Source organism: Oncorhynchus gorbuscha, linkage group LG21, assembly GCF_021184085.1.
Source record: "Oncorhynchus gorbuscha isolate QuinsamMale2020 ecotype Even-year linkage group LG21, OgorEven_v1.0, whole genome shotgun sequence".
Taxonomy (NCBI): Eukaryota; Metazoa; Chordata; class Actinopteri; order Salmoniformes; family Salmonidae; genus Oncorhynchus; species Oncorhynchus gorbuscha.
In genome coordinates, this window is record NC_060193.1 from 27786223 (window position 1) to 27809584 (window position 23362).

General features: G+C 41.7%; 1 protein-coding gene across 9 annotated transcripts in view; it reads right to left on the reverse strand.

The window, feature by feature from the left end:
- Positions 1-23362, reverse strand: part of LOC124008799 (neurexin-2-like) — a 1096959-nt gene that overhangs the window by 180353 nt on the left and 893244 nt on the right. For all 9 annotated transcript variants that reach the window (XM_046320364.1, XM_046320362.1, XM_046320358.1 and 6 more), the window contains one exon: positions 8803-8984. In XM_046320364.1, coding sequence (XP_046176320.1) covers positions 8803-8984 — 182 coding nt within the window. The remainder of the gene's footprint in view (positions 1-8802; positions 8985-23362) is intronic.

Consider the following 23362-nt stretch of genomic DNA (forward strand, 5'->3'; position numbering starts at 1 on the left):
TTTATCCAAAGCGACTTACAGTCATGTGTGCATACATTCTACGTATGGGTGGTCCCGGGGATCGAACCCACTACCCTGGCGTTACAAGCGCCATGCTCTACCAACTGAGCTACAGAAGGACCACCCTCTGGTGTGCCTGAAACTAATGGATGGTAAATGGCGAAGGTGCATGAAGATGTTGGAATCCAGATATGACGTCGTTGTTTTAGCACTAAGCACTGAGTTTTGAAACTACAGCGTTTGACATGGATCAATGCACCAATGAATTGGTACAATCACATTTTTCGGGTTGATCCAATTACCGCCATCCTGGAGCTAAAATTGAGATCATGTGTACTGTGCTAATGACAATACGAGAAAAAGAGCCATGGAGAGCAATGCCCAATACGGGGAACATGTACAACATGGAGAACTTAGCAAACGGGGCATTTGTGATAAGTGTCTGGGGGCTGCCGTATTTATGCATCTCTGGTATTCCCCAAAGCACCCCAGACATGTGTGGGGCATTGACCTCCAAGCAACTCCTCGTGGAGGGGAGAAAGTCCCCAACCCCCTGTAGAGGCAGGAAGACCAAGGAGAGCACGGAGAGCCAGGTGGAGGCTGTCAGGCTGAGGCTTTATTAGTGGGCCACAAAGGCAGGATTAATCGATAGCTGTCCGGCCCCTCACATGCCAAGGAGAGGCCCCTGCCAAACACACCAGGGCCCTATCTCGTTACCACTGGTGACCGCTGGCCCCACTCTGCCGGCAGAGCATTTATCAAGCATGCACGCCGCACGCACACACACACACACACACACACACACACACACATGTTTGGCTTGCGATGACTCCCTAGGCATGATGAAGGGGAGCGATTTTAAAAGTGACACTCGTTTAAGAGGGAAACAGGTGTGGGGTAGCAAAATGTAAACAAGGTGAGAGGGAGAAATTTAAGGGGAGAGAATGTGTGTGTGCCATAGAGAATCAGTGTATGTGTATGTGACTATGCGTGTAAGAGTGTAGGTGTGTGTGTGTGTGTGTGTGTGTGTGTGTGTGTGTGTGTGTGTGTGTGTGTGTGTGTGTGTGTGTGTGTGTGTGTGTGTGTGTGTGTGTGTGTGTGTGTGTGTGTGTGTGTGTGTGTGTGTGTGTGTGTGTGCGTGCGCGCCGATCTTCACAGCGAAGGGGGCTGACAGGGATGGAGAGAGGATAAAAGGAGCTGCTTCTCCTTGACAGTTTTATCTGCACCGCCATCTACCTTTATCTGGCAGCAACATCTCCAGCGTTCCCGAACGGGAGAAGAAACTCAGAGGAACACTCCCGAACGCTCCCGTTAGCTAGTCATCTCTTCCCAGCTATCACCAAGACATCCAAAGACAATTTTTCGACTCACAAATCCTTTCCCTGTAAGAGGGAGCCGTAAAAGGAACATTACGGCCAAAGGAATGCTTGAAAAGAGCGAGAGATACCGCGAGGGACCATCGCTATCTATTTCACCATGACCCTGAAACACACTTCTCCATCATTTATTAGGACCTGTTGCCCGTCACACTAGACATTGGCTGGGTCTTCTGAGGAATAGACCTCTAAATCAGCGCTTGGCTTATTTAAAGCGATGACCCAGGAAACCTTGTTGAACAACAGACTCCTGGTCAGCTCGGTAACTGCAGATGAGGGCCTTTTTCAGATGGGTCCGTTACCGTGACAACTCACCGTCATTTGTTAGGACCATAGATACACACCGACTTTCACTCCCTCCTTTTTTTCCGTTGGAAGTTTGGACTGGCTTGTCAGCTAAACTCGGAACTATGGCGAATGGTCTACAAATCACCTATTATTCAGCTAAATTGGCTATTTACCATGATGGTAATGTAAGTTAACAAGGAAATTGCTCCTTAAACATGACTGACAAGTGTGCTATCAGCAGCATCAGTGACTCATCACCCCAAAATGGATGCTGTTGAGTTGATGAATAATGAGCCATATAAAGACACACGGTGATGCATCCCCAATGGCACCCTGTTCCCTATTTAGTGCACTACTTTTGACCAGAGCCAAACTGGACTACTGGTCAACAGTAGTGCCCTATGTAGAAAATAGGGTGCTTTTTGGGACACAGAGAGTGGGAGGAGAAAAAACCTTATCTCCATGCTGCCTTAAAAGAGAGAGCACAGAGCATAGTCTGTACTCTGTATTCTACAGAAATTTCCCCTACAAAGCTCTATCGAGTTTCCCCAGAGGTTACTGTTTGTGGATGAGTAATGCATTGGGCCTTTCAGAGACAGGTCCCAGGCCCCGAGGCAACAGGACGGGGAGGAGGTTGGGCATTCTTATCAGCTACAGTACCATACGTTCACCCAGTCTCTTTCTATCATCCCCTCGAGGCTCATGGGAAATGTCAGTGAGATGTGAGACACAGACACTGAAGATTTGGCCCCTGTGACAGTGACAGACAGTGTGTGCAGGGCATTGACATTCAGATAAATTTGCCAGTGGCTCAAAGGGCCAGTGGCAACTTAAAGCTACCGTCCCGAATGGAAACAATACTGGCCCAGGGAAGCGGATGATTAGCACATAATTTAAATTGTATCTTTCATTTTGAACTGTCAGCAGTCTATAGTTGTAAAAAAAAAACTATAAAATCAGTTTTGATCTTTTCTTAAATTCTTTCTGTTAATTTCCTTTAGGATCACTCTCAAAATCATACCGTTTTTTGTTGTTGTTGAGGGGGAAGCTCTAAGTCCACAGCAATGCTTAAACCACATTAGGAGACCACATTTGAGGTCTGGAGAAAATAGTAAAAAATATCAAAAAATTGGAGGGTGTAGTTGCCCTTTAATTCAATTGTTTTGCTAGCTGTGTTTTTGTACTGTCCAATATCCAGTGTAGGCTACATGTGGTGTCAGAGTTCACAAAACAAATGCCCCGTGGTTCATACAAATCATCATGATATCATTGTGCCAGTTAGGCCTACATTTAGTTGGGAAGTTTGGGGGGTTGTGGGGGTGGGGGGGCATTTAGAAATGTTCTTTCAAAAAGCGCATCATGACTGAATTGCCCATCGCAAAGATTCAACCAAGACTTCGGACTAAACCTTTGAAATACCCGGTTTGCAAACCCATTGTTAACTTAGCATTTCCTGGTAGGTATCAGAAGTGTAAACATCTTTCCTACCTACCCTACCGCTGTCGTTATTCCTGCTGTGAGCTGCTCCACATGACAACCAGTTGAGAGCTGTGCGCTCTTGCTGTCCGACACATTATAAACTAGGCTTTGTGTGCTGTGCGCACGTGATAAATAATAGACATAATGTCCCCCCCCCCCCCCAGCAATTATATAGACTACATTGAAAATAGCATAATTTCCGTTCACTGGCCCAAGATGAAGATGATTGACTGGCCCGGAGATTTCCAAAAGATCTGTGGGCCAGCGGGCAGCCTTGTATGTCCAGCCCTGGTGTGTGTTTGTGTGTATACAGTATGTGTGTTCATGCATGTGTGTGTGTGTGTGAGAGAGGGAGAACGTGAAAGAGAGAGGGGGTGTCTGCATGTGTTTGTGTGACATTGACAGACAGTGCGTGCCTGTGCTTTGGGTGTGTGTGTGCACGTGCATGTATGTGTGGCTCTCCCTCTCTGGATTAGTGTGTGTGTGTGTGTGTGTGTGTGTGTGTGTGTGTGTGTGTGTGTGTGTGTGTGTGTGTGTGTGTGTGTGTGTGTGTGTGTGTGTGTGTGTGTGTGTGTGTGTGTGTGTGTGTGTGTGTGTGTGTGTGTGTGTGTGTGCGCGGGGTGGGGTACTGTGAGTGAGAGATAGAGCCAATGCATATCACATAGGAAACGCCCCCTAAGTCCTGGTCTTAATTTGACTCTTGCTTGTCCTCTACCAGGGAGCTAATAGTAATTAAAGAGGCCCAGACACTGTTGCATGGGGGGAGGGAGGGGAGTCATTTGGGTGAATGACTCAGGAGGAGCGCAGAGCAAATCAAATGTAATTGCAGTGGGACTGGTGCAAGAGCAGGGCTGGGAGAGAGGCTGATGGTCTGACGTGATGGGGGGCAGAGGGAGGGGGGAGAGAAGGAGGACAAAGATGCGTGAGACTGAATGAGAACGAGAGCACGAGCGAAAGAGAAAGAGGTGGAATGAGAGGATGAATGAGAAATGAGATTCAATTCAATAAAGCAGGGAGCTGCTCAGACGTCCAGAAAGCGGAGGGCAGGGTCGTACCAGCGCTCATCAGCCCTATAATGAAACCTACACACCAATGATTCACTAACACTGACACACTGGTATACTGCCAGCGCCTCAAATGGAACCCTATTGCCTATATAACGCCATAGGGCTCTATTCAAAAGCAGCGCACTATATCGGGAATAGGGTGCCATTCGGGACGCGCTCTAATATACTGGGAGGAGCACACTGTGATGATACAAGGCAATGAACTGTCATGGAAGCCCATGTGATGTAGTGTGGTATGGAAGGCTTGGCAATATTTAAGCAATACTACATGATAGGCCATGTGTTATGACATTTTTTATCATGGCAGTGACGTGGTCAGTGACCATAGCCACCAAGTGAAGCTCGAGTCCATAACAAATGGTCTTGAGTTGATTATTGCTTTTATACAATGGGTTACCAGCATTAAAAAGCCAAAATTCTTTCCCAAACCATACATTTTTCAACAAAACGTGATGCTACATTCACGAACACTGGTTGTCAAGTGCAATTTTAAGCCTTCTCTTCGTATTGAATGCCATGTAAAGCAAAAACTACCCAAGTGCTGGTTAGGGAAAGTGGAATACCTAGTTAGATGTACAACTGAACGCATTCAACTGAACTGTGTCTTCCGCATTTAACCCAACCCCTTGAATAGTTACAGAACTTTGCAGGTTGCTATGGAGGTTCTTCCCCCGTGCTAGCTAGCCAAGTACACAACTAACACAATCACTTCAGACTGAAGCTGGAAAGACAGCCAACGTGGGACAACGTGGGGCATTTTGTTTCATTTGATCTGTTTTACTGTTTACATGTCTTTGTATAAACACATAAAAATGCGGATTCACGATTTCAACTGGCTGAGAAAAGCTGCCTGTCTGTCTTGTCCCAACTCCCGAATTTCAACATTGAAGCAATGTTGCAAATGTCAGAGATATTGTCTCGGTGCTTTTTACAGTGGAGATCAAGTTTATACATTGCATGGCTGGGCAGACGAGACAGTGGATCTGTAAAAGTATTATTATTATTATTATTATTAGTAGTAGTAGTAGTAATAGTAGTAGTAATAGTTGTGGCCATGTGTATGTTGTCTAGTATATCATGGGCCGGATGGACTTTAACAATGGGAAATCCAAACCAACCGTTAAAGTGTGATAACACAGGGAGGCTACTATACAAATGTATGTGAAGTGACAATTCAGTGGTGAAGTCTTGCTTGTGGACTGATCAATTGGAAAATCTCTGAGATGTGTGGTGAATACTGTACGCATTGACTGAATGACGATTGAGATGGTTTACCATTGCATTACTATCAATATGATTTCTGTCAATAACTGCTGAGATATGCTAGCATTAGTATGATTATTAATTACATACCAGTGAGGACATTGGTTTTGACCTTGGCCTGTTGTATGAAGTACAACCACTGAGCCAGTTCTCTTCCCATTGTGTGTGTGTGTGTCCCGCATTGAAATAGAATGAATAGAGCAGGCTTGGAAGTTCTAACCCCGACAATTTGACTAGTAAACTCATGGGTACTGTACAGTACACTCGCAATGGCTGCCTGGTATTGTGACGCAATCATTTCCATGGTAATTTGGAATGTTCTATCAACCGATGGTGGATTGCCATGGTAATGTAGAATGTTAATTCAAATCATAGATGCGGTAAAGAGGTCAATCGGACTCGACCAATACAATGGAATTGTCATGGAAATACGTGGGGGAATGGGCAGTGGGGGAATGATCTCGAATCTCCTCATTGCCCCCCCCCAGTAAAATGTGCCCACATTTAGGCCATTGTTTATACAGTGCGTTCTGAAAGTATTCAGACCCCTTGACTCTCAGACTTATTCTAAAATGGATTCAATCAAAAAATCTCAGCAGTCTACACACAATACCCCATAACGATAAAGCAAACGTATTTAAAAAGTGTTTTTATAAACTTAATTACACAAGTATTCAGACCCTTCGCTATGAGGCTCGAAATTGATCTCAACTGCATCATGTTTCCATTGATCATCCTTGAGATGTTTCTACAACTTGATTGGAGTCCACGTGTGGTAAATTCAATTGATTGGACATGATTTGGAAAGGCACACACACACCTGTCTATATAAGGTCCCACAGTTGACAGTGCATGTCAGAGCAAAAAACATGCCATGAGGTCGAAGGAATTGTCCGTAGAGCTCCGCGGATTGTGTCGAGGCACAGATCTGGGGAAAGGCCAAACTGAGCAATCGGGGAAGAAGGGCCTTTGTCAGGGAGGTAACAAAGACCCCGATGCTCACTCTGACAGAGCTCTTGAGATGGGAGAACCTTCTAGAAGGACAACCATCTCTGCAGCACTCCACCAATCAGGCCTTTATGGTAGAGTGGCCAGACGGAAGCCACTCCTCTGTAAAAGGCACATGACAGCCCGAGTTTTCCAAAAGGCCCCTAAAGACAATCAGACCATGAGAAACAAGATTCTCTGGTCTGATGAAACCAAGATCAATGCCAAGCGTCACGCCTGGAGGACACCTGGCACCATCCCTGCAGTGAAGCATGGTGGTGACAACATCATGCTGTGGGGATGTTTTTCAGTGGCAGGGACTGGGAAACTAGTCAGGATCGAGGCAAAGATGAACGGAGCAAAGTACAGAGAGATCCTTGATAAAAACCTCCTCTGGAGCACTCAGGACCTCAGACTGGGGAGAAGGTTCCCCTTCCAACAGGACAATGATCCTAAGCCCCAAGCCAAGACAATGCAGGAATGGCCTCGGGTCAAGTCTCAGAATGTCTTTGAGTGGCCCAGCCAGAGCCCGGACTTGAACCCGATCAAACATCTCTGGAGAGACCCATAACCATGTAGCGTCATGAAAATAAAATAACAGTTAAAACCATTTAAATAGGACAACATTCAATTTAGGATTTGTATTTATTTTGTATTTTCATGTAGATAAACTTGACCTAATAGCAGGAGTGTTTACTAATGATTATTAGCAATTGTTTTGCCAACTTTGTCTCTCTATTCAACATCTCCTCCTCCTCCCAACTAATTATGCGCAAGGGTGCAGGGTGTGCTTTAGGCCACGGCCCTACAGGAAAATAATCATCTCTAAAGGCTTGATGTGTGGACTATCTTTTCAACAATGCACATTTTCAGTGCTTGCTAGTCAAACAAATTGGTTGGATGTGTCTGACTATTCATTAATCAGCAGCAGTCAACAAGGTTGTACAGACTCTGAGGCCTATAATGTGCTAATGTTTGTGTCAAATGGACAATGTGCCACTCCACTCCAACCTGGCATGGTATAATCTTCCTTTATAGCCCAGCTGTTTTTAGTTGTTTTTTTTAAAAAACATGCATTCAAATTATACTAGGTCCTCTCAGTATTTGAAAAATCTTCCCAACACTCTCCGCCTCGATAATCAGAGTCGCTGATAAATGATTTATGGACATGTTGAGTGTGTTTGTTTCTGTTTTAATGACTGTCAATGTCATCTTCATACTAGAGCAGAGCTGTCCCCTTCATACTTTCCTTTGTCAATTCATTGTCTTTACAGCCTTCTTTCAGAAAACCTAAAACCTAGGTTGTGTTTTTATAGGTTTCAAGGAAAGCTGAAATCGGGAGAATGAGGATGGAGATGAAAAGAGGAGAGGAGAGGGCAAAACAACACTGTTACCACTCTGCCTTGAAGGCTGTAGTTAGTCAGTGTGAGCCCTGAGTGAGAGAGGCAGCATGGAGACTGAGACCGTAAAAGCACAGGCACTGGCTAGCAGAGCAGCTGGCACAAGCCTCTCTTTATAGCTGCAGGCGAAGTGTGTGTGTGTGTGTGTGTGTGTGTGTGTGTGTGTGTGTGTGTGTGTGTGTGTGTGTGTGTGTGTGTGTGTGTGTGTGTGTGTGTGTGTGTGTGCGTGTGCGTGTGTGTGTGTGTGTGTGTGTGCGTGTGCGTGTGCGCGTGCGTGTGCGTGTGTGTGTGTTTGACACCGGTGACATGCTGAGAGGAACAGAGTCAGTGGGTTCGGCAGGGAGCAGATAATTAACAGAAAGGCATCCATTAAAATAATAATATGGGCTTTGAATCTCGTCGGTAGGCAGGGATCACATGGGTCAACGAGCCATTTACAGGCAGCATTGATGCCTTTTTAAAATACCCAATGTCCTTTAATTGCCTTATAAAGTTATCCTTAGGCAGGGTTCTCTTTAAAATGCCTTTTACCTAGACCATATGAGAGTCATAGTGGCAGGGATGGAGTAATTACTAGTTTGGTAAGAGTGAATGAGATGTAAAGACCTGCTCAATGATCGTTCTTTGAGTAGCTACTTTCACCTGTACATCTCCAACTTTGGACCATATTAGCTCAACCTACCACTCCTTAATGCGTCTCAACCACATCCCTACTGTCCCCAGTCCCCGTGTACCTCGTCACCCCCAGCCATCTCTTGACACATGCTGTCCCTCCAAATAAGTGTCCCTCCAATCTACTGTCCCCTTAAACTGTGTCCCTCCAACCCACTCACCCCACCAGTAGGCAAACCAATGTCCTCCTCCACCAATGACTTCCCGCCTCCAACTCTCCACCCATGCCCCCTTATATCACCCCTTGCAGTTCCGCAGGTAGTCACTTACTATGTGCAGCTCCAGGTAGTCTCCCAGTCCTTCTGCGCTTTCCACCCTGACCAGCACGGCCTCCTTCAGCTGCGTGCTGAATCCCACCGCCAGCCGGTCTGCCCGTGTGCTCGGCCGGTCGTTGGGGGGCCAGGTGTATGTGATGAGGGCTCCTCCTCTCCCGAAGATGTAGGTTGTCCCAGCTGTGGACAGAAGAGGGCCAATGTGTCATATATGATGGATACTATTCCATAGACCTAAATCATGTGGTGCAGTGGAAGGTCAAAGCCAAAGAACAAAATATCGAAAACAAAGCTTTGGTTTTAAGGTAGGTGCTTGTCGTTGTCTGCTGTTGAGCCATAGCAGGTATGTCTTCCCTAATGTGGCACACACAGAGCAGTGCTTTCTGGGACAGAGCCTATTCTCTCACATCAAAATCATTCCGTTTCTACAGAGTAACGTGGCGAGTCCAATTCCCCTTTCTCCTGGTTGTAATTCTTCTGGCGCTGACTAATTATCTCTGCGTGGCAGTGGAGACAGAAGAGCAGGTGGAGAGAGGGAGGAGGAAGAGGAGGGATGGGCGAGGAAGAGGAGGGAGGGGAGGGAAAGAAATGAGGAAAGGGGGCGACGACGAGGTGTGAGACGCGATGGTTGGAAGTGGTGAAGGCAGTGCGAGAACAGTTCGAGGCAGAGTGTTCATCTGTTCCACCACTACACCACTGTTCTGTTGTAGTGTTCCTGCTCAAAGGCATTAGGGCAGTTCAAGATGAGAGGAGATACGTGGAAGGAAACTGCTCTAAAATGGCTGTCGGTAGGAAGGCAGCCATGTTACAGAGAGATTGAGGAAAAGAGGCTGTAACAGTATCAGCAGCTCCCCCACTCAGGTGTGAGGCCCCCCCCCCCTCTATTTGCTTCAGCATGAGGCACGTGATGCCTCGGCTCTCTGGGTCCCAGCCTTCCAATCTCATTTTCTCTTCTAAATAAACAAGATGCGTGACTGAAATACTATAACTAGCCCACAAGCATGAAAAAACAGCTTAGAGGAAGAAGATGCACAACAAAGGGTTTTGATTTCTCCCCTCCTCTATCTGGCAGGGAAGAATGCAGAGCATTGTGGGATAAATGTAAATGATGATGATGATGATGATGATGAGGATGAAGATGACAGAGTCATTAACCCTAACATTAAATCAACACTATGCAATCCATAGACAATTCCAGACGTCATTCCCAGAGCAAAGTTGTACAATCAATACCTCTCTTTCTCAGTTTGTCAGGGTGGAATGCAGAGCATTGTCAATAAATCAATAGACAAGACGATGGTGAGGAGGAGGAGGAGGAGGATGATGATAACTGAAGACAGAAAATTCCCACCTCATATAAACTCAGCAAAAAAGAAACGTCCCTTTTTCTGGACACTGTCTTTCAAAGATCATTTGTAAAAAATCAAAATAACTTCACAGATCTTCATTGTAAAGGGATTAAACACTGTTTCCCACGCTTGTTCAATGAACCATAAACAGTTAATGAACATGCACCTGTGGAACGGTCGTTAAAACACTAACAGCTTACAGACGGTACATAATTAAGGTCACAGTTATGAAAACTTAGGACACTAAAGAGGCCTTTCTATTGACTCTGAAAAACACCAAAAGAAAGATGCCCAGGGTCCCTGCTCATCTGCGTGAATGTGCCTTAGGCATGCTGCAAGGAGGCATGAGGACTGCAGATGTGACAGACAGGACCAGACAGGACTGACAAAAAGTGCTCTTCACTGATGAGTCGCGGTTTTGTCTCACCAGGGTGATGGTCGGATTCACGTTTATCGTCGAAGGAATGTGCGTTACACCGAGGCCTGTACTCTGGAGCGGGATTGATTTGAGGGTGGAGGGTCCATCATGGTCTGGGGCAGTGTCATCGGACTGAGCTTGTTGTCATCTCAACGCTGTGTGTTACAGGGAAGACATCCTTCTCCCTCATGTGGTACCCTTCCTGCAGGATCACCCTGACATGACCCTCAAGTATGACAATGCCACCAGCCATTCTGCTCGTTCTGTGAGTGATTTCCTGCAAGACATGAATGTCAGTGTTCTGTCATGGCCAGGGAAGAGCCCGGATCTCAATCCCAATGAGCACGTCTGGGACCTGTTGGATAGGAAGGTGAAGGCTAGGGCCATTCACCCAGAAATGTCCGGGAACTTGCAGGTACCTTGGTGGAAGAGTGGGTAACATCTCACAGCAAGAACTGGCAAATCTGGTGCAGTCCATGAGGAGGAGATGCACTGCAGTACTTAATGCAGCTGGTGGCCACACCAGATACTGACTGTTACTTTTGATTTTGAATCCCCCTTTTTTCAGGGACACATTATTCCATTTCTGTTAGTCACGTGTCTGTGGAAGTTGTTCAGTTTATGTCTCAGTTTAATCTTGTTATGTTCATACAAATATTTACACATGTTAAGTTGGCTGAAAATAAACACAGTTGACAGTGAGAGGACGTTTCTTTTTTTTCTGAGCTTATATTTAGAATATCTGCATCTCAGTTTACTCAAATCGCAGTAAACCAACACTGCATACTCTAGTAGCAATTTAATTCCAGATGTCATGCCCAGAGCAAAGAGATTAACACCTCTTCAATTCAACACCTCCTACCACCGTAATAGCACAAACTCAAAAGCTGCAAAGTACCTTTTGCCAAATAATCTTCAAAGAAACTTTATTTCCACTCCCCCTCTAAGTGTATGGGTTTTTTTCAGTTTATTTTCTTTAGTCCTTGTCCTGTGTGGTGGCAGGCCAGCTGTCTGCAGAAGTGGTGGCCACCTGCTGTTACGGCGACCCTGCAGCAGCCCACTAAGCGAAGAGACAAAGAGGTGACGAGGCATCTAATGAGGTAGTCTGGCAGGTTCTCCCTGACTGAGCCCACGTCTTAGGGTTTCAGAGACACCCAACACCTGCTCCAGGTCTGCTCGACCAATGCATGCAGAGCCATGCTAACCAGCAACCACCTCTCCCTTTTCTACACACCAGGGATGGGGTAAGAAAGAGGTGTAGACGTGAGACGTGGAGGGAGATGGAAGGGGTAGAAGAGGGAACGCGAGAGGAAATGATCGCAAAAGAGTGGGAGAGGGGAAGCGGGAGAGAGAGAGAGAGAACAATAATAAGAGAGAGATCGGAAAGGAGAGAGAGAACAATAATAAGAGAGAGATAGGAAAGGAGAGAGAACAATAATAAGAGAGAGATAGGAAAGGAGAGAGAACAATAATAAGAGAGAGATAGGAAAGGAGAGAGAGAGAACAATAATAAGAGAGAGATAGGAAAGGAGAGAGAGAGAACAATAATAAGAGAGAGATAGGAAAGGAGAGAGAGAGAACAATAAGAGAGATAGGAGAGAGAGAGAACAATAATAAGAGAGAGATAGGAGAGAGAGAGAACAATAATAAGAGAGAGATAGGAAAGGAGAGAGAGAGAGAACAGTAATAAGAGAGAGATAGGAAAGGAGAGAGAGAGAGAACAATAATAAGAGAGATAGGAAAGGAGAGAGAGAGAACAATAATAAGAGAGAGATAGAAAAGGAGAGAGAGAGAGAACAATAATACGAGAGAGATAGGAAAGGAGAGAGAACAATAATAAGAGAGAGATAGGAACGGAGAGAGAGAACAATAATAAGAGAGAGATAGGAAAGGAGAGAGAGAGAACAATAATAAGAGAGAGAGAGAACAATAATAATAGAGAGATAGGAAAGGAGAGAGAACAATAATAAGAGAGAGATAGGAAAGGAGAGAGAGAACAATAATAAGAGAGAGATAGGAAAGGAGAGAGAGAGAACAATAATAAGAGAGAGAGAGAACAATAATAATAGAGAGATAGGAAAGGAGAGAGAGAGAGAACAATAATAAGAGAGAGATAGGAAAGGAGAGAGAGAACAATAATAAGAGAGAGATAGGAAAGGAGAGAGAACAATAATAAGAGAGAGATAGGAAAGGAGAGAGAGAGAACAATAATAAGAGAGAGAGAGGAGAGAGAGAGAGAGAACAATAATAAGAGAGATAGGAAAATAATACGAGAGAGATAGGAAAGGAGAGAGAGAGAGAACAATAATAAGAGAGAGATAGGAAAGGAGAGGGAGAGAGAGAGAACAATAATAAGAGAGAGATAGGAAAGGAGAGAGAGAGAACAATAATAAGAGAGAGATAGGAAAGGAGAGAGAGAGAACAATAATAAGAGAGAGATAGGAAAGGAGAGAGAGAGAACAATAATAAGAGAGAGATAGGAAAGGAGAGAGAGAACAATAATAAGAGAGAGATAGGAAAGGAGAGAGAGAGAACAATAATAAGAGAGAGATAGAAAAGGAGAGAGAGAGAACAATAATAAGAGAGAGATAGGAAAGGAGAGAGAACAATAATAAGAGAGAGATAGGAAAGGAGAGAGAGAACAATAATAAGAGAGAGATAGGAAAGGAGAGAGAGAGAACAATAATAAGAGAGAGAGAGAACAATAATAATAGAGAGATAGGAAAGGAGAGAGAGAGAGAACAATAATAAGAGAGAGATAGGAAAGGAGAGAGAGAGAGAACAATAATAAGAGAGAGATAGGAAAGGAGAGAAAGAGAACAATAATAAGAGAGATATAGGAAAGGAGAGAGAGAGAGAACAATAAGAGAGAGATAGGAAAGGAGAAAGAGAGAACAATAATAAGAGAGAGATAGGAAAGGAGAAAGAGAGAACAATAATAAGAGAGAGATAGGAAAGAGAGAGAGAGAGAACAATAGTAAGAGAGAGATAGGAAAGGAGAGAGAGAGAGAACAATAGTAAGAGAGAGATAGGAAAGGAGAGAGAGAACAATAATAAGAGAGAGATAGGAAAGGAGAGAGAGAGAGAACAATAATAAGAGAGAGATAGGAAAGGAGAGAGAGAGAGAGAGAACAATAATAAGAGAGAGAGATAGGAAAGGAGAGAGAGAGAGAGAAAAATAATAAGAGAGAGATAGGAAAGGAGAGAAGAGAGAGAACAATAATAAGAGAGAGATTGGAAAGGAGAGAAAGAGAGAACAATAATAAGAGAGAGATAGGAAAGGAGAGAGAGAGAACAATAATAAGAGAGAGATAGGAAAGGAGAGAGAGAGATAGAGAACAATAATAAGAGAGAGATAGGAAAGGAGAGAAGAGAGAGAACAATAATAAGAGAGAGATTGGAAAGGAGAGAGAGAGAGAGAGAGAACAATAATAAGAGAGAGAGATAGGAAAGGAGAGAGAGAGAGAACAATAATAAGAGAGAGATAGGAAAGGAGAGAGAGAACAATAATAAGAGAGAGATAGGAAAGGAGAGAGAACAATAATAAGAGAGAGATAGGAAAGGAGAGAGAGAGAACAATAATAAGAGAGAGAGAGGAAAGGAGAGAGAGAGAAAGAACAATAATAAGAGAGAGAGATAGGAAAGGAGAGAGAGAGAGAGAAAAATAATAAGAGAGAGATTGGAAAGGAGAGAGAGAGAGAACAATAATAAGAGAGAGATAGGAAAGGAGAGAGAGAGAACAATAATAAGAGAGAGATAGGAAAGGAGAGAGAGATAGAGAACAATAATAAGAGAGAGTTAGGAAAGGAGAGAAGAGAGAGAACAATAATAAGAGAGAGATTGGAAAGGAGAGAGAGAGAGAACAATAATAAGAGAGAGATAGGAAAGGGGAGAGAGAGAGAACAATAATAAGAGAGAGATTGGAAAGGAGAGAGAGAGAACAATAATAAGAGATAGATTGGAAAGGAGAGAGAGAGAGAACAATAATAAGAGAGAGATAGGAAAGGAGAGAGAGAGAGAACAATAATAAGAGAGAGATAGGAAAGGAGAGAGAGAGAGAACAATAATAAGAGAGAGATTGGAAAGGAGAGAGAGAGAAAACAATAATAAGAGAGAGATTGGAAAGGAGAGAGAGAGAACAATAATAAGAGAGAGATAGGAAAGGAGAGAGAGAGAACAATAATAAGAGAGAGATAGGAAAGGAGAGAGAGAACAATAATAAGAGAGAGATAGGAAAGGAGAGAGAGAGAACAATAATAAGAGAGAGATAGGAAAGGAGAGAGAGAGAACAATAATAAGAGAGAGATAGGAAAGGAGAGAGAGAGAACAATAATAAGAGAGAGATAGGAAAGGAGAGAGAGAGAGAGAGAGAACAATAATAAGAGAGAGATAGGAAAGGAGAGGGAGAGAGAGAGAACAGTAATAAGAGAGAGATAGGAAAGGAGAGAGAGAGAACAATAATAAGAGAGAGATAGGAAAGGAGAGAGAGAGAACAATAATAAGAGAGAGATAGGAAAGGAGAGAGAGAGAACAATAATAAGAGAGAGATAGGAAAGGAGAGAGAACAATAATAAGAGAGAGATAGGAAAGGAGAGAGAGAGAACAATAATAAAAGAGAGATAGAAAAGGAGAGAGAGAGAGAACAATAATAAGAGAGAGATTGGAAAGGAGAGAGAGAGAGAGAACAATAATAAGAGATAGATTGGAAAGGAGAGAGAGAGAGAACAATAATAAGAGAGAGATAGAACAATAATAAGAGAGAGATAGGAAAGGAGAGAGAGAGAACAATAATAAGAGATAGATTGGAAAGGAGAGAGAGAGAACAATAATAAGAGAGAGATAGGAAAGGAGAGAGAGAGAACAATAATAAGAGAGAGATAGGAAAGGAGAGAGAGAGAGATAGAGAACAATAATAAGAGAGAGATAGGAAAGGAGAGAGAGAGATAGAGAACAATAATAAGAAAGAGATAGGAAAGGAGAGGTAGAGAGAGAACAATAATAAGAGAGAGATAGGAAAGGAGAGAGAGAGAACAATAATAAGAGAGAGATAGGAAAGGGGAGAGAGAGAGACAACAATAATAAGAGAGAGATTGGAAAGGAGAGAGAGAGAGAGAGAACAATAATAAGAGAGAGATAGGAAAGGAGAGAGAGAGAGAGAGAGAGAACAATAATAAGAGAGAGATAGAACAATAATAAGAGAGAGATAGGAAAGGAGAGAGAGAGAACAATAATAAGAGAGAGATTGGAAAGGAGAGAGAGAGAACAATAATAAGAGAGAGATAGGAAAGGAGAGAGAGAGAACAATAATAAGAGAGAGATAGGAAAGGAGAGAGAGAGAGATAGAGAACAATAATAAGAGAGAGATAGGAAAGGAGAGAGAGAGATAGAGAACAATAATAAGAAAGAGATAGGAAAGGAGAGGTAGAGAGAGAACAATAATAAGAGAGAGATAGGAAAGGAGAGAGAGAGAACAATAATAAGAGAGAGATAGGAAAGGAGAGAGAGAGAACAATAATAAGAGAGAGATAGGAAAGGAGAGAGAGAGAACAATAATAAGAGAGAGATAGGAAAGGAGAGAGAGAGATAGAGAACAATAATAAGAGAGAGATAGGAAAGGAGAGAAGAGAGAGAACAATAATAAGAGAGAGATTGGAAAGGAGAGAGAGAGAGAACAATAATAAGAGAGAGATAGGAAAGGGGAGAGAGAGAACAATAATAAGAGAGAGAGAGAACAATAATAAGAGAGAGATAGGAAAGGAGAGAGAGAGAGAACAATAATAAGAGAGAGATAGGAAAGGAGAGAGAGAGAACAATAATAAGAGAGAGATAGGAAAGGAGAGAAAGAGAACAATAATAAGAGAGAGATAGGAAAGGAGAGAGAGAGAGAACAATAATAAGAGAGAGATAGGAAAGGAGAAAGAGAGAACAATAATAAGAGAGAGATAGGAAAGGAGAAAGAGAGAACAATAAGGAAAGAGAGAGATAGGAACAATAATAAGAGAGAGAGAAAGGAGAGAGAGAACAATAATAAGAGAGAGATAGGAAAGGAGAGAGAGAACAATAATAAGAGAGAGATAGGAAAGGAGAGAGAGAGAGAACAATAATATAGAAAGAGAGATAGGAAAGAGAAGGAAAGAGAGAGAGAGAACAATAATAAGAGAGAGAGATAGGAAAGGAGAGAGAGAAGAAAAATAATAAAGAGAGATAGGAAAGGAGAGAGAGAGAACAATAATAAGAGAGAGATTGGAAAGAGAGAACAATAATAAGAGAGAGATAGGAAAAGAGAGAGAGAAGAACAATAATAAGAGAGAGATAGGAAAGGAAAGAGAGAGAGAGAGAACAATAATAAAGAGAGATAGAAAGGAAAGAGAGAGAGAGAGAGAGAGAACAATAATAAGAGAGATAGGAAAAGGAGAGAGAGAGAACAATAATAAGAGAGATAGGAAAGGAAAGAGAGAGAGAGAACAATAATAAGAGAGAGATAGGAAAGAGAGAGAGAGAACAATAATAAAGAGAGATAGGAGATAGGAAAGAGAAGAGAGAACAATAATAAGAGAGAGATAGGAAAGGAGAGAGAGAGAACAATAATAAGAGAGAGATAGGAAAGAGAGAGAGATAGAACAATAAAGAGATAGGAAAGAGAGAGAGAGAGAACAATAGTAAGAGAGAGATAGGAAAGGAGAGAGAGAACAATAATAAGAGAGAGATAGATAGGAAAGGAGAGAGAGAGAGAACAATAATAAGAGAGAGATAGGAAAGGAGAGAGAGAGAGAGAACAATAATAAGAGAGAGATAGGAAAGAGAGAGAGAGAGAGAGAAAAATAATAAGAGAGAGATAGGAAAGAGAGAAGAGAGAGAACAATAATAAGAGAGAGATAGGAAAGGAGAGAGAGAGAGAACAATAATAAGAGAGATAGGAAAGGAGAGAGAACAATAATAAGAGAGAGATAGGAAAGGAGAGAGAAAGAACAATAATAAGAGAGAGATAGGAAAGGAGAGAGAGAACAATAATAAGAAGAGATAGGAAAGAGAGAGAGAGAGAACAATAATAAGAGAGAGATAGGAGAGAGAGAGAACAATAATAAGAGAGAGATAGGAAAGGAGAGAGAGAGAGAACAATAATAAGAGAGATAGGAAAGGAAAGAGAGAGAGAGAACAATAATAAAGAGATAGGAAAGGAAAGGAGAGAGAGAGAGAACAGTAATAAGAGAGAGATAGGAAAGGAGAGAGAGAGAACAATAATAAGAGAGAGATAGGAAAGGAGAGAGAACAATAAGAGAACAATAATAAGAGAGAGAGAGAGAGAGAGAGAGAGAGAACAATAATAAGAGAGAGATAGGAAAGGAGAGAGAGAACAATAATAAGAGAGAGATAGGAAAGGAGAGAGAGAGAACAATAATAAGAGAGAGATAGGAAAAGAGAGAGAGAGAGAGAACAATAATAAGTGAGATAGGAAAGGAGAGAGAGAGAGAGAGAGAACAATAATAAGAGAGAGAGATAGGAAAGAGAGAGAGAGAACAATAATAAGAGAGAGATAGGAAAGGAGAGAGAGAGAGAACAATAATAAGAGAGAGATATGAAAGGAGAGAGAGAGAGAACAATAATAAGAGAGAGATAGGAAAGGAGAGAGAGAGAACAATAATAAGTGAGATAGGAAAGGAGAGAGAGAGAGAACAATAATAAGAGAGAGATAGGAAAGGAGAGAGAGAGAGAACAATAATAAGAGAGAGATAGGAAAGGAGAGAGAGAGAGAACAATAATAAGAGAGATAGGAAAGGAGAGAGAACAATAATAAGAGAGAGATAGGAAAGGAGAGAGAGAGAGAACAATAATAAGAGAGAGATAGGAAAGGAGAGAGAGAACAATAATAAGAGAGAGATAGGAAAGGAGAGAGAGAACAATAATAAGAGAGAGATAGGAAAGGAGAGAGAGAGAACAATAATAAGAGAGAGATAGGAGAGAGAGAGAACAATAATAAGAGAGAGATAGGAAAGGAGAGAGAGAGAACAATAATAAGAGAGAGATAGGAAAGGAGAGAGAGAGAACAATAATAAGTGAGATAGGAAAGAGAGAGAGAGAGAGAACAGTAATAAGAGAGAGATAGGAAAGGAGAGAGAGAGAACAATAATAAGAGAGAGATAGGAAAGGAGAGAGAGAGAACAATAATAAGAGAGAGATAGGAAAGAGAGAGAACAATAATAAGAGAGAGATAGGAAAGGAGAGAGAGAGAGATAACAATAATAAGTGAGATAGGAAAGGAGAGAGAGAGAGAGAGAGAGAGAACAATAATAAGAGAGAGAGAGATAGGAAAGGAGAGAGAGAGAGAGAACAATAATAAGAGAGAGATATGAAAGGAGAGAGAGAGAGAACAATAATAAGAGAGAGATAGGAAAGGAGAGAGAGAGAACCATAATAAGTGAGATAGGAAAGGAGAGAGAGAGAACCATAATAAGAGAGAGATAGGAAAGGAGAGAGAGAGAGAGAGAACAATAATAAGAGAGAGATAGGAAAGGAGAGAGAGAGAGAACAATAATAAGAGAGATAGGAAAGGAGAGAGAACAATAATAAGAGAGAGATAGGAAAGGAGAGATAGAGAACAATAATAAGAGAGAGATAGGAAAGGAGAGAGAGAGAGAGAACAATAATAAGAGAGAGATAGGAAAGGAGAGAGAGGGAGAACAATAATAAGAGAGAGATAGGAAAGGAGAGAGAGAGAGAGAACAATAATAAGAGAGAGATAGGAAAGGAGAGAGAGAGAACAATAATAAGAGAGAGAGAAAGGAAGGAGAGAGAGAGAGAGAGAGAGAGAGAGAGAGAGAGAGAGAGAGAGAGAGAGAGGAGAGAGAGAGAGAACAATAATAAAGAGAGAGATAGGAAAGGAGAGAGAGAGAGAGAACAATAATAAGAGAGAGATAGGAAAGGAGAGAGAGAGAGAACAATAATAAGAGAGAGATATGAAAGGAGAGAGAGAGAGAACAATAATAAGAGAGAGATAGGAAAGGAGAGAGAGAGAACAATAATAAGTGAGATAGGAAAGGAGAGAGAGAGAACAATAATAAGAGAGAGATAGGAAAGGAGAGAGAGAGAGAGAACAATAATAAGAGAGAGATAGGAAAGGAGAGAGAGAGAGAACAATAATGAGAGATAGGAAAGGAGAGAGAGAGAGAACAATAATAAGAGAGAGATAGGAAAGGAGAGATAGAGAACAATAATAAGAGAGAGATAGGAAAGGAGAGAGAGAGAGAGAACAATAATAAGAGAGAGATAGGAAAGGAGAGAGAGAACAATAATAAGAGAGAGATAGGAAAGGAGAGAGAGAGAGAGAACAATAATAAGTGAGTTAGGAAAGGAGAGAGAGAGAACAGTAATAAGAGAGAGATAGGAAAGGAGAGAGAGAGAGAGAGAACAATAATAAGAGAGAGATAGGAAAGGAGAGATAGAGAACAATAATAAGAGAGAGATAGGAAAGAGAGAGAGAGAGAGAGAAAGAGAGAGAGAGAGAGAACAATAATAAGAGAGAGATAGGAAAAGAGAGAGAGAGAGAACAATAATAAGAGAGAGATAGGAAAGGAGAGAGAGAGAGAGAGAACAATAATAAGAGAGAGATAGGAAAGGAGAGAGAGCGAGAACAATAATAAGAGAGAGATAGGAGAGAGAGAGAGAGAGAGAACAATAATAAGTGAGATAGGAAAGGAGAGAGAGAGAGAGAGAACAGTAATAAGAGACAGATAGGAAAGGAGAGAGAGAGATAGAGAACAATAATAAGAGAGAGATAGGAAAGGAGAGAGAGAGAACAATAATAAGAGAGAGATAGAAAAGGAGAGAGAGAGAACAATAATAAGAGAGAGATAGGAAAGGAGAGAGAACAATAATAAGAGAGAGATAGGAAAGGAGAGAGAGAACAATAATAAGAGAGAGATAGGAAAGGAGAGAGAGAGAACAATAATAAGAGAGAAATAGGAAAGGAGAGAGAGAGAACAATAATAAGAGAGAGATAGGAAAGAGAGAGAGAGAGAACAATAATAAGAGAGAGATAGGAAAGGAGAGAGAGAGAGAGAGAACAATAATAAGTGAGATAGGAAAGGAGAGAGAGAGAGAACAGTAATAAGAGAGAGATGGGAAAGGAGAGAGAGAGAACAATAATAAGAGAGAGATAGGAAAGGAGAGAGAGAGAACAATAATAAGAGAGAGATAGGAAAGGAGAGAGAGAGAACAGTAATAAGAGAGAGATAGGAAAGAGAGAGAGAGATAGAACAGAGAGAACAATAATAAGAGAGAGATAGGAAGGAAAGAGAGAGAGAGAGAGAACAATAATAAGAGAGAGATAGGAAAGGAGAGAGCGAGAGAACAATAATAAGAGAGAGATAGGAAAGGAGAGAGAGAGAACAATAATAAGAGAGAGATAGGAAAGGAGAGAGAGAGAGAGAACAGTAATAAGAGAGAGATAGGAAAGGAGAGAGAGAGATAGAGAACAATAATAAGAGAGAGATAGGAAAGGAGAGAGAGAGAGAACAATAATAAGAGAGAGATAGGAAAGGAGAGAGAGAGAGAACAATAATAAGAGAGAGATAGGAAAGGAGAGAGAGAGAGAGAACAATAATAAGAGAGATATAGGAAAGGAGAGAGAGAGAGAACAATAACAAGAGAGAGATAGGAACGGAGAGAGAGAGAGAGAACAATAATAAGTGAGATAGGAAAGGAGAGAGAGAGAACAGTAATAAGAGAGAGATAGGAAAGGAGAGAGAGAGAGATAGAGAACAATAATAAGAGAGAGATAGGAAAGGAGAGAGAGAGAACAATAATAAGAGAGAGATAGAAAAGGAGAGAGAGAGAACAATAATAAGAGAGAGATAGGAAAGGAGAGAGAGAACAATAATAAGAGAGAGATAGGAAAGGAGAGAGAGAACAATAATAAGAGAGAGATAGGAAAGGAGAGAGAGAGAACAATAATAAGAGAGAGATAGGAAAGAGAGAGAACAATAATAAGAGAGAGATAGGAAAGGAGAGAGAGAGAACAATAATAAGAGAGAGATAGGAGAGAGAGAGAACAATAATAAGAGAGAGATAGGAAAGGAGAGAGAGAGAGAACAGTAATAAGAGAGAGATAGGAAAGAGAGAGAGAGAGATAGGAAAGGAGAAGGAGAGAGAGAACAATAATAAGAGAGAGATAGGAAAGGAGAGAGAGAGAACAATAATAAGAGAGAGATAGGAACAATAATAAGAGAGAAAGGAGAGAGAGAGAACAATAATAAGAGAGAGATAGGAAAGGAGAGAGAGAGAGAACAATAATAAGAGAGAGATAGGAAAGGAGAGAGAGAGAACAGTAATAAGAGAGAGATAGGAAAGGAGAGAGAGAGATAGAGAACAATAATAAGAGAGAGATAGGAAAGGAGAGAGAGAGAACAATAATAAGAGAGAGATAGGAAAGGAGAGAGAGAGAACAATAATAAGAGAGAGATAGGAAAGGAGAGAGAGAGAACAATAATAAGAGAGAGATAGGAAAGGAGAGAGAGAGAGAACAATAATAAGAGAGAGATAGGAGAGAGAGAGAGAACAGTAATAATCCACAGTTTTTATGCGAGTACAGTAATACCGTATACAAATCACGACAGCTGGGATGGAAACGGTTTGTTTCATTACAATTTCATAAATGGCGACAGATATTTTGATTGTTCGAGATAGTGGGATGTTTTTTTGTGTCTGTGAAAATGAATTTTGCGAGAAATGGTAGTTGCAACGCCTTTAAGCCCAAATATTGATATAACAACCATCATAATAAAGTTGGAGTCACTCTGTGATATGGTGTGTGGTCTTCCCACTATGACTCGGGAAACCATTCAGTTTATTAGGCTACAGATGAAATAAGTTACGACGAACTTCACAGAGTGGTGGAAGTGCAAGTTGATCTCGATGCTCCTTTCCAATACATTTTGAGGGTCTTATTCTGGTGACAGACATGATGATTGTTGCTTGCCTGTCGTTTGACAAATACAAATATTATCCATAATAATCATATCGTGTAGACTACCCTACCCGCACTGTATCTGTGAGCTGTTGGCTAATGCCAACCTCTAAACCATCGGTAGAGGTGAAAAAACGTTTATTCGGTATATGAAAACTTAAGTGAAAAGATAAACTTTGTGTGCAACTACGTCATCTCTCACTGATTTTTGTTCTCCACAACAAGTCCGTTTGGTGGAAACACACCACTGGTGGGAAAACGCGCATATTTTCTTTATGCAGATTTTTAAATATTTGCATGAAAATCTGGCGCCAATTAGACGGAAACCTAGCTGCCGAGAGAGATAAAAGGAGAATGGAGACAGTCCGGGAGAGAGGCTGGGCTATCAGCATAACTCCCTAAGTCTCCACACTGCCCATGTGATACTTAAGACTGGAGTTAAAAACTAAATGAATAAGGCCTTGGGAGACTTCCCTCTGCAAACAAAACTCGGGATCGACTATGGATTTTCCACTGACCTTGACCGGCCTGCCTCTAAATCAAGCAATCTGTTCTCTCTGTTTCACTGGAACAACAATAATGATGCAAACACACCGTGGCACTTCTGTTTATTTTGCAGACTGAAAAAAAAAAAAAAAAACGAGCTAAATATTGAATTGCTTTTGTCCAATTAGCACGAGTTGGGATCGATGTCTGCCAATCAATGCTCTCTCCCTGGAACAGAGAGGCATGAGGATAGATCAAACATCTCAGGATGCCCGTTGATTATTATTTTCATTTTCGGGGCCAGTTTGGTCATTTGGATTGGAAGAAAAATAACATTTTATTT